The sequence below is a fragment of the Ambystoma mexicanum genome, chromosome 10, assembly GCF_040938575.1.
Source record: "Ambystoma mexicanum isolate Mex_15411 chromosome 10, UKY_AmexF1_1, whole genome shotgun sequence".
Lineage (NCBI taxonomy): Eukaryota > Metazoa > Chordata > Amphibia > Caudata > Ambystomatidae > Ambystoma > Ambystoma mexicanum.
Window position 1 is genome coordinate 685710962 of NC_090932.1, and position 18367 is coordinate 685729328.

Below are 18367 nucleotides of genomic sequence, written 5' to 3' on the forward strand. Positions count from 1 at the left end.
ATGGTGTTTTCTCAGGTAAAACAGAATAATCTTGTTCTTGTTCTTGCAGGATTACAGGAAGATGCTGAAGACCAGGAGCTGGACACGGTGGGCGTCACGCTGCGGGTTGCAGAATAACTCGAAGCGTGTTCTGCAGTCAGGGTGTGGTTTATATAGCCCAGGTAAAGTAGTACCAGGGAAAGTAGTTCCAGGCCTGCCATACCCAAAACACTAGACCGCATGGCTTGGTTCTTAGAACTAGACTTTGTGGGTGCTTCCATGTTGGATTTAAAGGCCCATGTACATAAATGGGACCTAGTTTGAACAGCCCTTCCTTCCTACATATGAGCCTGGTGCCAAAGGCGCCAGGGCTGGCTCCAGGAGCCCTTTTGCAGTGGTTTTAAGGCCCTCTGGGTTCTGGTGGGAGCCTGCTTGTGGCACAACTTGTGCCCCCTCACAGTGGTCATGACACTGGCTCTCCGATTGGGTCAGGGTTCTGATTATGCATGTGGCTCTGTTCATGCATCGTCACTGTCCGCTGGCTCTCCGATTGGGTCAGGGTTCGGATTATGCATGTGGTTCTGTTCATGCACTGTCCCTGTCCGCCGGCTCTCTGATTGGGTCGGGAATTCTGATTATGCATGTGGCTCTGTTAATTCAGCAGCACTGTCTTCCGGCTCTCTGGTTCAGAGTTCTGCAGTCAGGGTGCGGTTTATATAGCCCAGGTAAAGTAGTACCAGGGAAAGTAGTTCCAGGCCTGCCACACCCAAAACACTAGACCGCATGGCTTGGTTCTTAGAACTAGACTGTGTGGGTGCTTCCATGTTGGATTTAAAGGCCCATGTACATAAATGGGACCTAGTTTGAACAGCCCTTCCTTCCTACATATGAGCCTGGTGCCAAAGGCGCCAGGGCTGGCTCCAGGAGCCCTTTTGCAGTGGTTTTAAGGCCCTCTGGGTTCTGGTGGGAGCCTGCTTGTGGCACAACTTGTGCCCCCTCACAGTGGTCATGACACTGGCTCTCCGATTGGGTCAGGGTTCTGATTATGCATGCGGCTCTGTTCATGCATTGTCACTGTCCGCTGGCTCTCCGATTGGGTCAGGGTTCGGATTATGCATGTGGTTCTGTTCATGCACTGTCCCTGTCCGCCGGCTCTCTGATTGGGTCGGGAATTCTGATTATGCATGTGGCTCTGTTAATTCAGCAGCACTGTCTTCCGGCTCTCTGGTTCAGAGTTCTGATTATGCATGTGGCTCTGTTAATGCAGCAGAACTGTCTGCTGGTTCTCTGGGTCAGAGTTCTGATTATGCATGTGGCTCTGTTCATGCATTGTCCGTGTCTGCTGGCTTTCTGATTGGGTCAGGGTTCTGATTATGCATGTGGCTCTGTTCATGCATCGTCAATGTCTGCTGGCTCTCTGAGTCAGAGATCTGATTATGCATGTGGCTCTGTTAATGCAGCAACGCTGGCTCTCTGGGTCAGAGTTCTAATTATGCATGTGGCTCTGTTTATGCATCGTCATTGTCTGCTGGCTCTCTGATTGTGTTAGGGGTCTGATTGTGTCCTGTTTCCCACCTACGGTTTTTGAGGACGTGCTTTTTCCAACTTTCTTAAAATGTACTTTGGTTAAACATACATATTTAACATTCATTGTATCACATTAAGATATAAGAAATAAGAACATGAATTTTATAGGCAAGAATAAAACCAATAACAACAATGGATTTATCATCTCTTGGTGTCCCCGAGAACCTGCTATATCACGTACCACAATCCAATAACAGCTAGGATTAATGTCACAACCTTACCTTATCACTCTCCATGCAGTATCTGATTGGCCATGACAAGGAACGGTAAATTTCCCTGGATGCCTGTCACGCACGTTTTTCAGAGAAGAACATAGTGGCAACATGATTTATTGTTTGAATGCACTCAGTCCCACATATTCTGCAACTTCTTTCATTATGTGGTGTCCCAACCCAGGCTCGAAATACTTCCAAAGTTGGACAGTGACTTAAACATCAATCATATACAGTCCTATCTATTGTTACTGCAAGGACGCATAGACACATACCTTGGATGTTGTCCCGGTGCAGGTGTGTGAGGCAGATATGCCTTTGCACTAGATTTAGTGGCCAAGTTGGTCGTATTTGGTTCATAGCCCAACTCTCTAAGATTGTATAATTTCCATTTCAGTGTAAATCATGAATATTCACTTTAGCAAAGCTAAAGAATTGACACCATTTTTGGCCCGTTACCTATCAGGACTGTCGGGTCAAAGAATGTGGTATTATAAATCGATTATTTAACAGGAAATGTAACTATATAAGGTACAGCTTGTGATATTTTAATATTAAATTCAATACAGTGCACCTGGAAACTGCCCCTGGGTGGTAGCGGTGCGCGGTATAAATGAACTTGAGATATATATATATATATATCAATGAAAAAACTTTGTTAAAGGGACGTTATGGTTAAGTTGCACTAATAAAAACCTATGAAATTCAGTAAAAAAACATTGTTGAAAGGGTTTTATGGTTACAAGTAAAATTGAAAAACCCCTGAAATTCGACAGTTATGGTAAGCTAAGCAACCATAACTCGCGCCACCACCGTGCACTGCTAAGACTAACACCCAGGACATCAAAGATGACATCACAAATATCATTGATGAAATATATCACACCAAATTCAGAGTGGGCCATATACTTTTTTTGCAAAGTTTGGTGAGGATTCGTCCAGAGGGAGCGAAGTTATAAGCTGCCCAAAAAGTGCTCTTCCTATGGAAACAGCAACTTAACCAGAACTACACAGCCACTGTCGTGACTGTGTAATATATATATATATATATATATATATATATATATATATATATATATATATATATATATATATATATTTTTTTTTTTTTTTTTTTTTTTATTATTATTATTTGGTTGGCTGACGGTCAACCTTTCAAATACTTTATCTTACAATTCATATTTACAGATAATTTGATGACAATTAAAACATTCACATGTATTATAAGTACATTAATTCATTGTACCAACCAGCAAGATAGAAACAAATAAAGAAAAAGAAAAGTATAGACTTTGGAAAGAGGAGACTGAGTGAGATCGCCAGTCATGATATATGATATGATATTTTATTTATATTGCGCTCATACACAGGTGTTTCAGAGCACGACCAAGCAAAGGGAGGGGAATAGGGGAGAACAAAAACACAATCTAACTAGGCCCAGTGACATTAAGAAAGTGCAAGTGCATGGAAAAGAGGAAAGGGGGGAAAGTGCGGAGGAGAGAACAGAATAAATAATATGTGGAATAAATAAATGCAGTGGAAAAAAGGTAGTGCAGCCAGACAAGTGACAAGTGCATGATTAGGCAGATAGGGTATCTCTTTAAGTGCAGAAGAAGAGTGGGGGACTATGGGTACAGATACAGATCCCAGTACCAGTGCCATATATGTTGAATTGCCATAATCTTCAATGAACATATGCAAAATTCGACCCAAATAAATTCAACGGGTGAAGACATTGGTAATCCAGTACTACTTTTTAACTTTAATAAGGTTTTGTTGTCTTTGAGGCCTCAAATCTCAATTCCAAAATAACAAAGTAGCAGAGAGCTAAAGCTTGTATACTTCTATGTTCTTCAATGGTAGCCACCATTTTTATGTGCAAATTGTTTTATGGCAACCATAAAACCAACCTTGGTAGCCTTCATGACCTTTCCCAGGTAACGTATAACTTATTGTCAATGGCTATAGCCAAGTCGGCATATTTAGGCACTACCTCTTCTGGGGCATCACTCACTTGTATGTATTGTATTTTGGACCATTGAAGTTCCTGACCTTAGTTTTACAAAGATGTATCTGCACACCATGTATGTTCCATTATTGGGAAGGATTAGTTAACACATTCTGCAGACCTGATGGAGTGCTTTATAACAGCACCATATTGTCTGCATATCCCAACCACTACAGGCTGGTGATGCTGCCGAGGCGAGCAGGGTAAGATACCTTGGGTTGCTAGTGCTTTCATGACATCCTCCAGGCATAACCATAGTAACTGCTTCAGGTCTTAATTGCATTACTGGCTGTACCTACATTGCCCACGTGGGCTGCAAAAGTGGTTTGCTTATGCAGAGGCATAATCATTGTAAGTAAACCAGCCAGGGTGGCGCCTGTTTGCTCTTTCTTACTCAGCAAACTGTGTCTAACTGAATCAAATGCGGCAGTGCAATCTTTAAATATGGCATACACCGGCCGGTGTGGCAGGAGCCTGGAGCATTGCAAGACCTCTAGCATTATTTGGTCTGTGCGTGGGGTACACTTGTACGCAGGTACAATTATGCGTGTTCACATATTTGGTAGTATCCCAGTAATACTAATTCTAATAAAATACCATCTGCAAAAATGCAGCCCCATTGTACAGCACCCATTTTTAACAAAGTGTTGCACAACCCATGTGGACCTGGTGCAGCAGCGTTTTGTTGACTTTTCTTTAGAAGTACTAATTGCGACAATGTCAGTGGAGCTGCCTTTGTAGTACCATTTTGAGCTTTTTTCAATATAGCCGTCTTGTCCAGAGCAAATATCTTTCCGAAATATGTAATATATATGCTCTTCGCAGACACCCTTACCACATTTGGAGCCAATGCCGTTTGGTAGTCTATATCATATACCTTATATTGATACTGACCTGGGAAGTAGGGACGCCAGGGTTAGTGAGGGTACTATTTCTTTTAGACGAGAGAGAAAGGGACGGCCCATAGTGCCCTTCCAAGAATTTCACATTAACCCCTCCAACCCTCTTTGGGAGTCTTGTGTTTGTAAGGGCACTGTGACATAACCTTGGAAGCATAAAGTGCTGAGTCGGCCAGCTGGTAGTCGAAACTGAGTACAGTCTTCACTTAGGTCACAGAGGGGCTGTTTGAGTTTCGTGCAGCTGGTTGGTCTGTGCTTTATATGTAGTCTTGCCTCTCTGGGACTGGGACTCGGCTTCCAGCTATGACCGATGTTCCCTGATCAAGCCCTGATGTTCCTCTTCCTCTGCCATTCTCCTCTCCTCCTTCCAACTGCACCCCTCGTCCTCTCTAGGCACTTCTATGCCTCTCTCTCTCTCTCTCTCTCTCTCTCTCCCATTACCTCCACCCTCCATGTTACTATTTCCTATTTTCCTTCCACCCTCCCCACTTTTCTACTATTCTACCTCCTCCACTACTTCTCTTCCCTCCTCTACTCCACTACTACTCTCCGCTCCACTACTACTCTCCCCATCTTCACTCCACTACTACTCTTTCTTCTACTACATTCCCTTCCACTACTACTCTTCGCTCCTCCACTATTCTCCCCCTCCTCCACTCTGCTGGTACTCTCCACTATCACTTTCCCATTTCTTTTCCACTAATACTCTAGCCTTCTCCGCTCCACTACTTCTCTCCCCTTTCCACTCCAAATCTACTCTCCCCTCTTCCACTCCTAGACTACTGTTCCCTTTCCGCTCCACTACTACTTCTCCCTTTCCACTTCACTACTATTTTCCCCTCTCCACTTCTTTCACCTCTCCACTTCTACTTCCCCTCTGCTCTCCACTTCATCCCACCTTCCACTCAGTCGCCCTCCTTTCGCTATCTGTCACCTTCCAGTCACACTCTACACTTTTCTATTACTCTTACTCAGCTACCTTACACGCACACTGACAACACAGTACCACTTGCTCTTACCAACCACTACCTTACCTTCTTTCTAAAAACGCCTTCACACTCCAATCTATCATCCTTCCTGCTCCTGGTCTCTTGGTCTGCCACCTCCTCTAATTCGCCCAACTAACCCACACCTTCCAGTTTCCTGTCCCCCTTCTTATCCTTCCCTTTCTTATCACATTGGTCTTCTTCCCTTAGCCAATTTTGCCCGGACGGTGTACAATTGACACAATACATGAACTCTGACAGTGAGTGGGCATTCCTTTCGGCCATGTAGATTCTCTGTTGCAAAATTACCGCTGGTCAGAGCAATCTGACGATTGGAGTCTTCTGACTGGAGGCTCTGGTGGGCAAGCACTTGGTTGAAGAGTTGTGGGCTGATTAACAGTGGTACTGTTTTTTATAAATACAGGCTTGTGGGGAATGGACAGGCATTGGGGTCCTCTCAACTGTCACCCTCCCCTCTGGGGTAGGACTGGCGCTGGGTTCCACCCTGGTAGGTTTCCCACCCTAGGCTTAGAGGGGTTTCCATGCTCTCTTGACAAGATCAGGTTACTGACCTTGTCACAGTCGCTAAATTAGATACCGCTAAGTTTGTTAATAAGAACAGCTACTATTATAGTGCTTAAAAGTGGAGGGTGAAATCCACCATAACGCACTATGTGAAAACACGGTGGTGTTATTATTTTTAACACGTGATCTCTCCCATGCATGCAACAATGGGGATCAGGCAACAGAGGCAATAAAGGGTGTGGGGGGTATGGACATTTTTTCTCTGCTCTTGATAATGTTGACATAGGGAGCAGAGACTGTATTTCGGCCAGCGCAGGGAATAGGCCGGAACAAGACGGAGCAGTGCTCTGGCAAGCTGCTCGCCCAGGGCCACCAGCAGACCTCTTTCAGAAAAGTCGGCACCAATCGCTACCTGAAAGCAGTCTGCACGAATGAGTAATCCTTTTTTTCAATGAGCTTTCGGAAGACTGGGCACAATCAAAACAGAAGAGTGCATTAATCAATTAAAAGGGCTTCGTACTGTATCACTATTAGACATTGTCACTATAAGACATTGTCACTATAAGACATTGTCAGGAACCATGTGGACTTGGCTGGCTGCTGCGCTAAGAAAAGGGCGTGAAGGCAGAGTTGTTCTCAACATGTCTTTATTTATTCACCAACATCTTCCAACTAACTTTCCCTGTCCCCACACGTCACTTCCCACCCTGCCCCCGAACTACAATCCCCAACTTGACCCCTCCACCCCCAACCCACAAATTGAATTCTTCCATGGTGTCCTTATTGTATTTCTTCAATGAGTCTCTTTGGTCTTGTTTGTGCACGCTGAGGCCTTCGGCATCTCCCCTCCACACGTTCGGTTGGTCTCCATACACCATCTAAATTGGCCCGGCCTCGTCTAAATCTTGCCCATCACCTTGGTATGACTCATCCGATGAGTAGTTGTCTACTCTTTCCCCTGAGCAGCGTCTCCTTGGTATCTCATTCATTGTCACTTTTTTGAAGTGTGATTAGTTTCTCGTTACTTTTCGCTGGTCCCCTTCTGCAGTGATCATTGATCCTTTCTGGGCTGTCATGAGTGGATCCTTGTAGAATGCGGCCATGTGCTTGCTTGTTTGGGGTTGTTTAACTACCACGGTCTCCCCGACTTCCATTGAGTCCTTGGCCCTTCTAGCAGCTGCATGCAATTTCATTTTTCTTTTAGCTTGCTCATCTCTTTCCTACATGTCCTCATCCCCTGTGTATCTGCTGCACTCGCTGTGATGTTGTGGAAGCGTTGTGCGAATGCTTGTTCCAAACATCACCTCCACTGGGCATTTCCCAGTTGAACTGTGCAGAGTGTTCCTGTAGTACCGCAACATTTGATGTAGTAACTGTTCATATGGTTGTCCCGTAAAATGTGTGACCTGGAGTGCTCTTTAGATTGGCCATAAAACGTTCAATCACTCCGTTGACCTGTGGCCATAGAGGGGTTATCTTGCGATGTTGGAACCCCATGTATTCGCCAAACGTTTTAAAGTCTTGGCTCGTAAATGGGGGCTCATTGTCTGTCTTGACCTGTCGTGATATGCCATATGCTGTGAAGATCTGGCCCAGCACAAGTATGCCGCGATGTGCTGCCATGGATGGCACTAACTGCGATTCTGGAAATTGTGAGTATTCATCCATATATGCCAGCACGTATTCCCCCTTTCGATAGGACTAAAGAAGTCAGCCGCAACCACCTCCCTTACATCCTTAGGGAGTTCCGACATGTTCAGTGGCTCGGGGTGTCGGTTTGGTGTGATCGGACAGTATGTTGGACACTCTCGCAGCATCTCCTCCACCAATGCGTCAAGTTTTGGGAACCACACCTTTTTGTCTCAACATCCTCCTGGTGGAGACAATTCCTCTGTGTCCCTCGTGTGCTATCTCTAGTACCTGTTTGCCCAATTGAGCAAGTATAACAATCCTGTTTTCCTTGAGCCGCAAGTTTTCTTCCGACGGTGCTAGCTCCTCCTTCACTTGTAGCATGCCCTCCACGTCTTTCCTCACTTCCTCAACCTCCATGCGAGCCCTTTCCTATGCCTTTCTCCATCTGCCTGACCGTATTCCCTCAGCCACTATTCGACATGCTGGGTCAGTGTCCACCTCCTGAATGAGTCTCATGGGTCAATGCCTTGTGGGATGGCCTGTTGGATTTCTGATAGATCTGTCTGCAACTGGTGGCTCTGGTGCATTCTCAGATCTCTTGTGCCTCGATAAGAAGTCCGCCGGGTTTTCATCCTTCACTGGCCAGTGAATTATGTCGAATGCATAATCTTGCAATCGGAGACCCCACTTGGCGATACGGGGTGGAATCTTCGCTTGGGGGTGTCCGTACAAAAATAGCAGAGCATGGTGGTCTGTGACGATCTTAAATGGCTCTCATTCAGGAACAAATGGAAATGTTTGCAAGCCTGTACGACCGCTAGGCTTTCTTTTTCAGCCTGCGAGTAGGCCTGCTCTGTCTTAGATAAGCTCCTGCTTACATATGACAGAGTATGCCTTTTGGGCCCAGTTGTCTTTGTCTTTAGTATTGCCCCTAACCCCACTGTGCTCGCGTCCACAGTCAGTTCTGACTCTCAGTCGGCATCAAAGTATGCCATGTCCTCAGCTCGAGCAGTGCGACGTTGTATGTCAATGGAGGCCTGCTGACATTCCGTCGACCATTTGAACATCGCATGTTATTTGGTGAGCGTCTGCAGGGGCTCACAAATGGTGGCAGTCTTTTATGTACCGCGTGCAATAGCTCACGAGCCCCAGGAAGGACCTGAGCTCTGAGACATTCGATGGAGGCCGTGTCTCATTAAGGGCTGTTACCTTCTATGGATCTGGAGTCATGCTGTTCCTTTCCGGAACTCACATTTTTCCTTATTTAGCGTGAGGTTGGCCGCTTTCAACACCATGCACACCCGGGATAGTGTGTCATCGTGTTTCTCCGCATCCGTGCCAAACGCCAAAAGGTCATCACTGTAGTTTATACAGCTTGGGATGTGTTTTAATAATGTTATGAATTTCAGCTTGGAATATCTCTGCTGCGCAGGACACTCCGAAACGTAGACTTTTGTATCTGTAGAGCCCTAACTGTGTTACAAAGGTCGGGATGCACCTGCTCTCTGGGCTTAAGACCAGTTGGTGGTGCCCGTGTTGTAGAGCAAGTTTTGAGAATAGTTTGGCCCCGTTCAACAGATGAATCATATTGGTGATCCATGGAGTCAAATGTCTCTTTTGATAGCCTGATTAGGCCTTCACATGTGCACACATAGACAAATAGCCACTGAGCCCTTCTTGGCAACAAGTACGATGGGGGACACCCACGTTGTGGCATACCGCTGGCTCAATTATGTCTTGCTCGAACAGTCTGTGTAGCTCTTCCTCTACTTGGCATTGGATGTTGATGGGTATTTCTCCGTAGTGCTGCGCCAATGGTGGGACATCCTAATCGATGTGTAATTTGATCTGTCGGTTGCACAGTTTTCCAATTCCTTTCAACAAAGCTGGATAGAGATGACTAATTCTGTCTACAGTGTCAATGTTCTTGTGGACCATTAATTTGTATAGAACATGGATGAGACCCATGTACCTGCATTTTGCTTTGAAAAAGTCCAAGGCTCTTCAGGGGGTGGTGCCCTATATGGATATATGTCAGCACTGGTAGTTCAATGTCGGGGCATCTGAGGCAATTCCTTGTACACTTGTTCGCTGATAACATTTACAGTGACACCAGTGTCTGAGTAATTATGTTGGTTTCTCATTCAAACTCATTAGCAGTGTCTGACTATGTTCCATTGCTGTTTTGTTGCACAGTGCATATAAATATCCCTTTTTCCTCTGTTCCCCTTCAGAGGAGCTTGGTTCTGATGGGGACTCTTCCACTAACTAACGAACATGTCGTCTGGTGCGCCGCTCCTTTCCGGCTGGAGCTACTTGATATCCCATTCTTTATCTCCACTCTCTTCTCTGCCTCATCTCCTGACTCATGATCACGTCTTCCTCCTTCTTTCTGCTTCCCATGTATCTGAGTGGCAATCTGAGATTCCTGTACTGCCGCGGTGCCACTTTTCATTCTACGTCTACAAAGTGATAATTTCCCCCCTTCCCTAGCTAGGTGGCACAACAACTTGAAGTGTCCTTACTCTCCACATGCCAAGCATCTTTTTCCGATTGCCGGGCCCTCCGCTTCGTGCGGGATCTCATATCCGCATTTGTAGCAGAATTTCTCACTGTGAGTTGTTATCTACCTCAGTAGTCTGTGGACCATTTCTAAATGACTTCCCGATTCTTTGGGGTTATTGAAGCTCTCTACCTGAGAGTCTACAGCCAGCTCCACCCAGGCCAACATCAAAATGTAATTCAGTGTCCTGGATTTTTGCATCGGTTTGCTCCAAAATGCTTGGGATTCTCACACAGCGATTATTTTAGATCTTAGTGCCTCTGTGTTCAAATAATTGCCAAAGTCAGTGTTTCATCTTAACACGCAACCACATTATGAAGGCGTCCATAGTTTCTAACTTGAGCTGCATGGGGCTGTGGAACAAATGCCTCTCGTAATCTCCATTTGTATGTGGAGTGAAGTACGTGGCCAGCGCCTCTTTCAGACCTTGTATAGGATAGTGTCAATGGACTTGGCCGATAGCTCATCGATTATGTCCCTTGTGGCAGGGCCTACCGCCAACTTCAACGGGCATTGATGTTGGCCATCTTCTATCGGCCCTGTGGCCCCAATATATAAATCAAAGTCCCTTCTCCATCTTGCCCATTGTGGCCCCATATTGCTGGTATCCAATACGTTGAATACCCCTGGCAGCTGGACAGCTAATTACTACTGCACCCTATGCAGGCCATATGACTGCGGCATTATGGGAAGAGTGGCCGGGATCTCTGGGTCTGACATGGTGCCTGTGTGTGAATCCCGGAGTCCCTTTGCCGTGTCTTGGGGCCACTCTGCTCCCTTTCCTCAATACAGTCACCCTTTGAGAGGCCTAGGTGTGTGTCTCCTTAGGGACGTGTGGTGTGGGATGACTGCCTCCTCCCAATTAATCTCTTTCCTTGCCAGTCGTGATACTTGTGGGCCCTGTTGGCTCACAGCAGCCGCCTAGATAGGCATGAGCACCGCCTGGCGTGTAGACCGCGTGCGGCTGCCCGTTAAAGGCACGAGCACCGCTTCCTCTTGGTCTGGGGCCACCACCTAGGCTCCCCCACCCAACGCCACAGCACTGTGTGTGCCTGCGTTCCACGGACTGGGACCATTCCCTGCGCACTGCCGAGCTGGCGGGCAGAGCTGCTTTCTGGAACACGCACCGTGCAGTGTCCCTCAATCACCAACGCGCCTGCGATGTCACCTCCTCATCTCCCGTGTCAGAGTTCCGCTTTTCTAGGAACTGTGTGAACTTTGCTGGCTGCCGTGCACGGTGCTAAGAAAAGGCGCGAAGACTGAGTTGTTCACAACACGTCTTTATTCAATAACATCTTCCAACTAACTGTCCCTATCCCCACACGTCACTTCCCGCCCTGCTTCCCAGGCTACGCCCCAGTCCCAAACTACAATCCCCAACCTGACAGACATGTTTAACATTTAAGATTGTGGACATTGTCATGTTTCCATAATGCTCTTTGCTTTTATGCAGATCTCTTCGATTGGTTCTATGAAGAGATACTATGTTGCACAACCTGATCGGGGGCCACGGCCCCACCCCCACCTCCTTCTTCCCACAGCCCCACCCTCCCTTCCAAAGAAATGACTGTTCCCTTAAAACATTTTTCCAGGTCCAGCACTGGTTTCGGCTTAAGATCTTCGCTTCTGCCAAATCAGGAAACGTTTGTTTAGTCAATACACTGTAAAGTACTTGCGGGACAAGGTGTGAGCAACACGCATCTTTTTGTCCTGTGGTGTAGTTGTCATTTCACAGAATTGAGTCACGATTCAGTTTCTACTTTACGTGAACCCCTTGATTGAAGCGAAAATAAACGAACATTCCTTTGCGCTGTCAGTTGTATTTGAGCACCTACAAGCAATGAAAATAGCACACATTAAGAGGAAACGGTATTTTGACTTCATGTTAAATATAAACTGATATATATCCTAGCCCATGTACAATGGGTCCGTGTCTTCCGGCCTTTGGCGCAGGAGCACCTCCACTGCTGATTTGTGTTTTTGTCGCCCCGGTCCACCCCCCTCTGTGAAAGGCCTTCCCATGGGTCTTTCTGTATTCTCCCGCCTTGCAGCTAGCACAATGGGGGGGAAGGCCCTTCAAAGCAAGCAGATTTTCACAACTTGCTTTCATCACATGACTGTACACCAGGTGTCTATTCAGGCTTTCGCTTTGGTCAACTGAGCACAAATAAAGATGTTTTGTTTCCCAAAAGTGAACACAGTCAGATGTAAATGAAAGTGTTAGCTTTCGCTTTGAAGTGCTGCCTCCGGCCCCCCTGGCGGTGGAGGCCCAGCTGCAAATGCAGCCCGCACTCTCCTGAAAAACCAGTGACCTAAGAATGGTGATGGTATTCAGAGTTCAAGTTGGTCCCGTGTAGTACCTCGGAATGAGCTATGTGTGCGCAGAGCCCCCCCTGGAACTGACACCAACCTCCTGACTAGATTTTTCTGTTCCTATTACTGCATTCGGCGCATCGGATACAATGATTTCGCAACCAAGGTGTCGCAGCATTTAAGTTGCCTCAGGGCAGCTGTACCGCCTGCGTAGGCATAGTCGCAGCTGCCAAGGGGGATAAGGGGGTCCAGGCCCACTCAAAATATGGAGCATTACTTGTGCCCCCCCCAACCCTTCCATCCAGGCTTCCTCTTTCTGTCCGAACAATGCTGTAGGAGAAAGAACACATCTGGGTACGTCTGCATTTTAAGCAGGACAGCTCAAACCTCATTCCTATGAGCAAAGCATGTCCAAAAGGGTATTTATGTCCCAAGAAGGTGTACCAACATTTTACTGTTAGGGTGAGTAATGCGACAAAGCAAATGTGCACCAAACCGCCAGTGCACATTACGTGCTCAGCAGAATTTCAGCAGAAATACATTCACAGATATATTTGTCAAACATGAAAACCTGCGGTCATTCTTATGTTCCCAAAATTCCTTTTGATTTTATGCAAAGCAGCAAGGTGCTATTTGCCTCTCACCTATCTCACAGGTGATTTATTTACCGAATGAAGATTAATTATTTAACAGGGCTTATCTTAAAAGCCGTGGTGCGATAAAATGATAGTAAAAATCCGTTGTAAAAGGCTTGCGCAAGTCTTTGAGCTTCTTTTACGCTCTGTGACATGTTAAGCATTTTGTAGGCTGAGGGGGAGGAAGGATGGGGAATACGCCCCCTATTCCTCATGCCCACTCGGCCTGCAAAAATACCTGGTTTTATGGCTGCATGACACCTAAAATGAATGGATTGATTCCTTTGGAATCTGCTTGTGTTTGACACCTGCTAAAGCACAGGGTTTGCACATACAAATCCATCATAAAGGCTATTTGCTGGCGAATGTAACTTTTTTTTTTTTTTTTTTTTTTTTACAAAGCAGAGTAATATGAAAGAGTAAGGTGATTTTGTCTGTGTTTACTCTTTCTTTTTGCACTCTGTTCTGTAAAAAACGGTAAATTGCGCAGAGACCCACTAGCACGCAAGTGCTCACTTTGGTGGTCCCCTGCATGCAATTACCACTTTTAACAAAATTAACCTGACTGATAGAATTGTTTATATACTGAGTATGAGAGTGTTTTATTTACACACAGCGAATTATGTACATACCGGGCCAGAGAGATGTATTTACAATATGCAGACTGGATGCACATGGACCACAGGACACCATGCTGCATGGCCCACAGTACATATTAGCAGGGCCTCATGATTTATTGTTTGGGGCATGTGGCTCCCCCTTCAGGTAACACCCACCACTCGTTAAACCACATCCCCAGTCAGAATCCCCACAACTTCACATCTAATGGATTGTAAATTGCATGGCTTCTAACTCCCTTTTCTTAAAAGATGTCTGTAAAGTGCCCACCTCAGCAGACAATGATACAATGGCCCATGTATGACAACACGCATACTGGTGTACTATTTTACCAAGCCCAATTCTAGCCTTTGCTGACATCCATGATCGTGCAGTTAGGGGCAAATAAGCTTCTGTGGCTTTTCATGGCTGCATCCTATTGAGTTGACATGAAATGTAACCTTTTGGGCTGTGCCTCACATATTCTATTGTCACTGGATTCTGTGGCCAGGGGATGGTATTGCTGCATGATGAATGAAAAACTCAGAATTGATGGGCTAAAAGCGCAGAAGTTATTATGGTGACTAACTTATTCTGAATCACTTTGAAGTTTCCTTAATAAATTCGCTTTCCTGGATAAGGCTACATTTATGAAACAAGCTAAACACATTATGCAGTATTTACTATTATTATTATTTGTCCACAGATATGTCCAGAGGAACGTCCTGCATAAAACAGGAGGTGGCTGACGGAGTTCCTCAATCTACAGCACCAACTTGGAACAAGCAGGAAGTGCTGGATTCTGCACAATCTACCGGCCAGCCCTGGATTAAGCAAGAAGTGCTTGACTCTTCTCAGCAAGTGTCAAGTTTGAGCATAGCCAACGCTGCCTCTATTTCACATGCAAGGTTTGTAAAGAAAAACATAATCTATATAGTGGATCTCGAGCTACAGGATTTCCTGCACCCTGCTTCTTTGTCTTTCAAGTCTCTGCTCTGTGTCGAGCGACAGGGGTTTCTGCACTTTTCTTCTTCCACTCACTTTAATCTTGCCTCTCAGTATCTGGTTTATAGGATTCCTGCACCCTTCTTCTCTGTGGTTAATCTTTCCTCTCAACTGCTCTGTCGCCAAGTTTCTCCTTATAACAACTACTGTTATAATGCAGATTTCTTGGCAAGGATCCCAGACTCCTGATCATTTACCTTTCAAAGTACCTCTCTATGCCAATTCTGTTCCTGTTCTTTCTAGATCAGCCATCATATGCTCCTTCGTGTTCCCATTGTGGCCAAACTCTTTCACAGCTGGCTCTTTCCGCTATACCTTCCATGGGCCTTTCTGGTCTTCTTGAACATTCCTGTGCTGTCTGTCTACTCGTTTTGCCTGCTTTTCTCTAATTTCCTCCTTGTCCACTACCTTCTCTTGATGTTAACAAAGCTTCTCCTTACCTTCCTCTATCATCACCGTTTAATGTTCACCTACCTCTCCTTAACTTCTCCTGCCTCCTCCTGATGTTCACCAATGTTCTCCTTATCGTCTTAACTTTAAAAAAATGTTTTTTTTTAACAATTTGTATTCTTTTGTCAGTACACAGTGGGCATCACATCATAATATACACGATTGGGCACATTGCACAATTTGTCTACCTGACAGGACTGGCCCCTACAAATTCCCTGGCCCCTCCCCTACCCCTAAACAACTCTTACTTTGTGCACTGCTCTCGGTTTCACCTGTTTGGTTACTAGACTTTTCAGTTCGTAATTGAGTCTTTATGCTCTAGTTCTACTGGTGTTGGTTCTCTTGCTCTGCCTGGATCTGGGTTTATACCGTATTTGCACTTTGTAACAATAATCTCCAAAATTCTAAATCTATTCCCTTCTCACCCTGTCCATGACGAGTCGCCTCTTGCCAGACGGAGGTTCCTGTCATCTCTCTAAGTCACGCCACCATTGTTCCACATATGGGCCTTTTTGTGATTTTCATTCGCCACCTACTATTTGAGAACTGTTCTTTCATGTCTTCCTCCCACGTCTGGCAAACCAAAAGCGTGTTGTCTGCCTGCTGGGAGAGGAGCAGTTTGTATAAGCGGGACACCGTGTGGCCCCCTTCTGAGACATTGTATAGTGTTTCATTTACTTCATTCAAATCCATCTGTACTTTGATGGCCTGCCATCTTTGTTTATGTACCTTCACCAGTTTATTATGCATTATATATTGGCCTACGTGTAGTCCGGTTGTTGCAGTGAGTGCCTGGAAGTCTATTAGCGTACACTCTTGAAACAAGTGCCCCACAGTAACTACTCCTGGACTCTATGCTTACGTATGATTATTCTACCCTGTGTATTGTCTGCTGATAGTGTTACTAACAGGATCTGAGGGGAGAAGGGTGTGGTGTTCCCAATCTTTTTGGAGGCTCTGTGCCACAGACTCTTCCCTAGGTCTAGTAGGTGTGGGGTTCTTGCAAGTAAAAGTTTTGTACCTATATCGTCTCCCTTAGGTAAAATGGGTTGTAAGCGGGTTGCAATAGGAGGGTGTCTTGGGTCGGTTCGTCTGACAGCCGAACCTGTAACAAATTGCAGTAGGCTGGCCAGGAAGTTGGGGACTCTAATCCCCCCAATGTTTGTATGGCCTCTAGAAACCCGACAATCCTAGGATACAACTCCTCTTGTTTTGCCACAGGAATCTTCTGCATGTCGTGTTTAATCTTGTGAAGAAACTCTTGGGTATATTGTACGGGACATTAGTGAAGTAATGCAGCAGTCTGGGGAGGACCACCATTTTTAGCAGCGCTGCTCTGCCCATTAGCGAGAGGGGCAGCCTTGTCCAGAAGTCCATTGACTTTGCAAATCCTTTTACTGCACGTTGTGTGTAGTGGGTATGCTCCGTGCGAGGGTCATGGTATATAGCTGTACCTAGGTACTTGAATGTATCTATGTTCCATTGTATTGGTAGCACGGGTAATGAGCTTTTCTTTTTCTCTCTGTCCCGCTAGCGGGACCAGGCATTATTTTTGTCTGCTGACTGTAATGCCCGAGAGTTCTGCAAATCTATCAAGTACCTCGAGTATGTACTGCAAGTGCGTTTCTGGCTGTTGTATGTATAATAACATGTCATCTACGTACGTAGATATCCGATGCCACAAGCCATGTATCTTAATGCCTGCCTCTTTATATTCACAGAGGAGTTATGTTGCAATTGGCTCTACGGCCATGATGAACAGCATAGGGGACAACTGGCATCCCTGTCTAATGCTTTTCTCTAATACCCATTGGTCTGATATCTGGTTGCCCGTTTTTACTCTGGCTACCGCTCTGTTGTACAGCAGTGTGCACCCATTTGATTTATTTGGACCCTATTCCGAATTGTTGTAGAATAGCAGGTAGCCACAACCATCTTATCGAGTCGAACGCTTTGATCGGGTCTAGTGAGGCCACTGCGTTGCGATTCGTGCTGGAATTGGTGCTATCTATAATGTGGTGTAGTCTACGTAGGTTCCATGTGGTATTTCTACTTTGGACGTATCCGGTCTGTTCTGGATGTATTAGCCCTGTTATCACTTTTTATTGTCTGTTTGCAAGTAGGGCGGTAAGTAATTTTACCATCATGGTTTAGCATTGACAGAGGCTTATACGAACTGCATTCTGTGACTGGCTTATTTGACTTCAGTAGGGGATAATGATGGACTCCCTCAACAACAATGGGAGGGTGTCTTTATCATATGCTTCCTTTAGCATATCTAGTAATGGGAGTGCTACTTCGCTTATATATTCCTTGTAAAATTTGCTTGTCAGACCATATGTGCCGGGAGTCTTTCCAGTTGGTAATTCTCTAATTGTGGCGGATAGTTATGGGGGCCTACAGTGCTCCATTGCTTCACTGTCTAATTGTGGGAGTTCAATTTGGGACAGGTTCTCTTCTATTTCGGAGGCCTGTACCTCCAATGATTCGTTATACAACACATTATAATACTCAAAAGAACATCTTGTTTATGTCTTTTTGTGTGGTGCATAATGTGTTTTGGCCATTCCTAGCGACTTTATCATGTCTTACTTGGTGTCCTTTTGGTAGAGCAAGGCTAGTAGCCGTCCCAGCTTGTCTCCCTCAGCATGTTGTTTCTCTATGTATTTCTTATAATTCAGTGTGCCTAGTCTGTCCCAATGGTTTAGGCATTCTTGTCGTAGTCTAATCCTGGCAGGGTTGCGATCCTCAGGATCACACATTCTGCATTACACGTCTTGCAGTGCTCTTTAAGTAGGTCACTGGTAATTTCGGCTTCTAACCCCCCCGAATTGTGCTATGGCTTCACCCTGACATCTATTTTGAAGGCTTCCTAAAGTGTACCGGCAGATGCCAAACTGCCAGTGTTGTTTGCAAAGTAATTGTTAACCTCTACTCTAAGGTGGTTTCTGAACGCCTCGTCTTTTAGGGATTCTC

At 45.5% G+C, this 18367-nt stretch overlaps 1 protein-coding gene across 3 annotated transcripts in view; it reads left to right on the top strand.

Moving 5' to 3' along the window:
* Nucleotides 1–18367, top strand: part of TFDP2 (transcription factor Dp-2) — a 751258-nt gene that overhangs the window by 693502 nt on the left and 39389 nt on the right. For all 3 annotated transcript variants that reach the window (XM_069618279.1, XM_069618278.1, XM_069618277.1), the window contains one exon: nucleotides 14643–14844. In XM_069618279.1, coding sequence (XP_069474380.1) covers nucleotides 14643–14844 — 202 coding nt within the window. The remainder of the gene's footprint in view (nucleotides 1–14642; nucleotides 14845–18367) is intronic.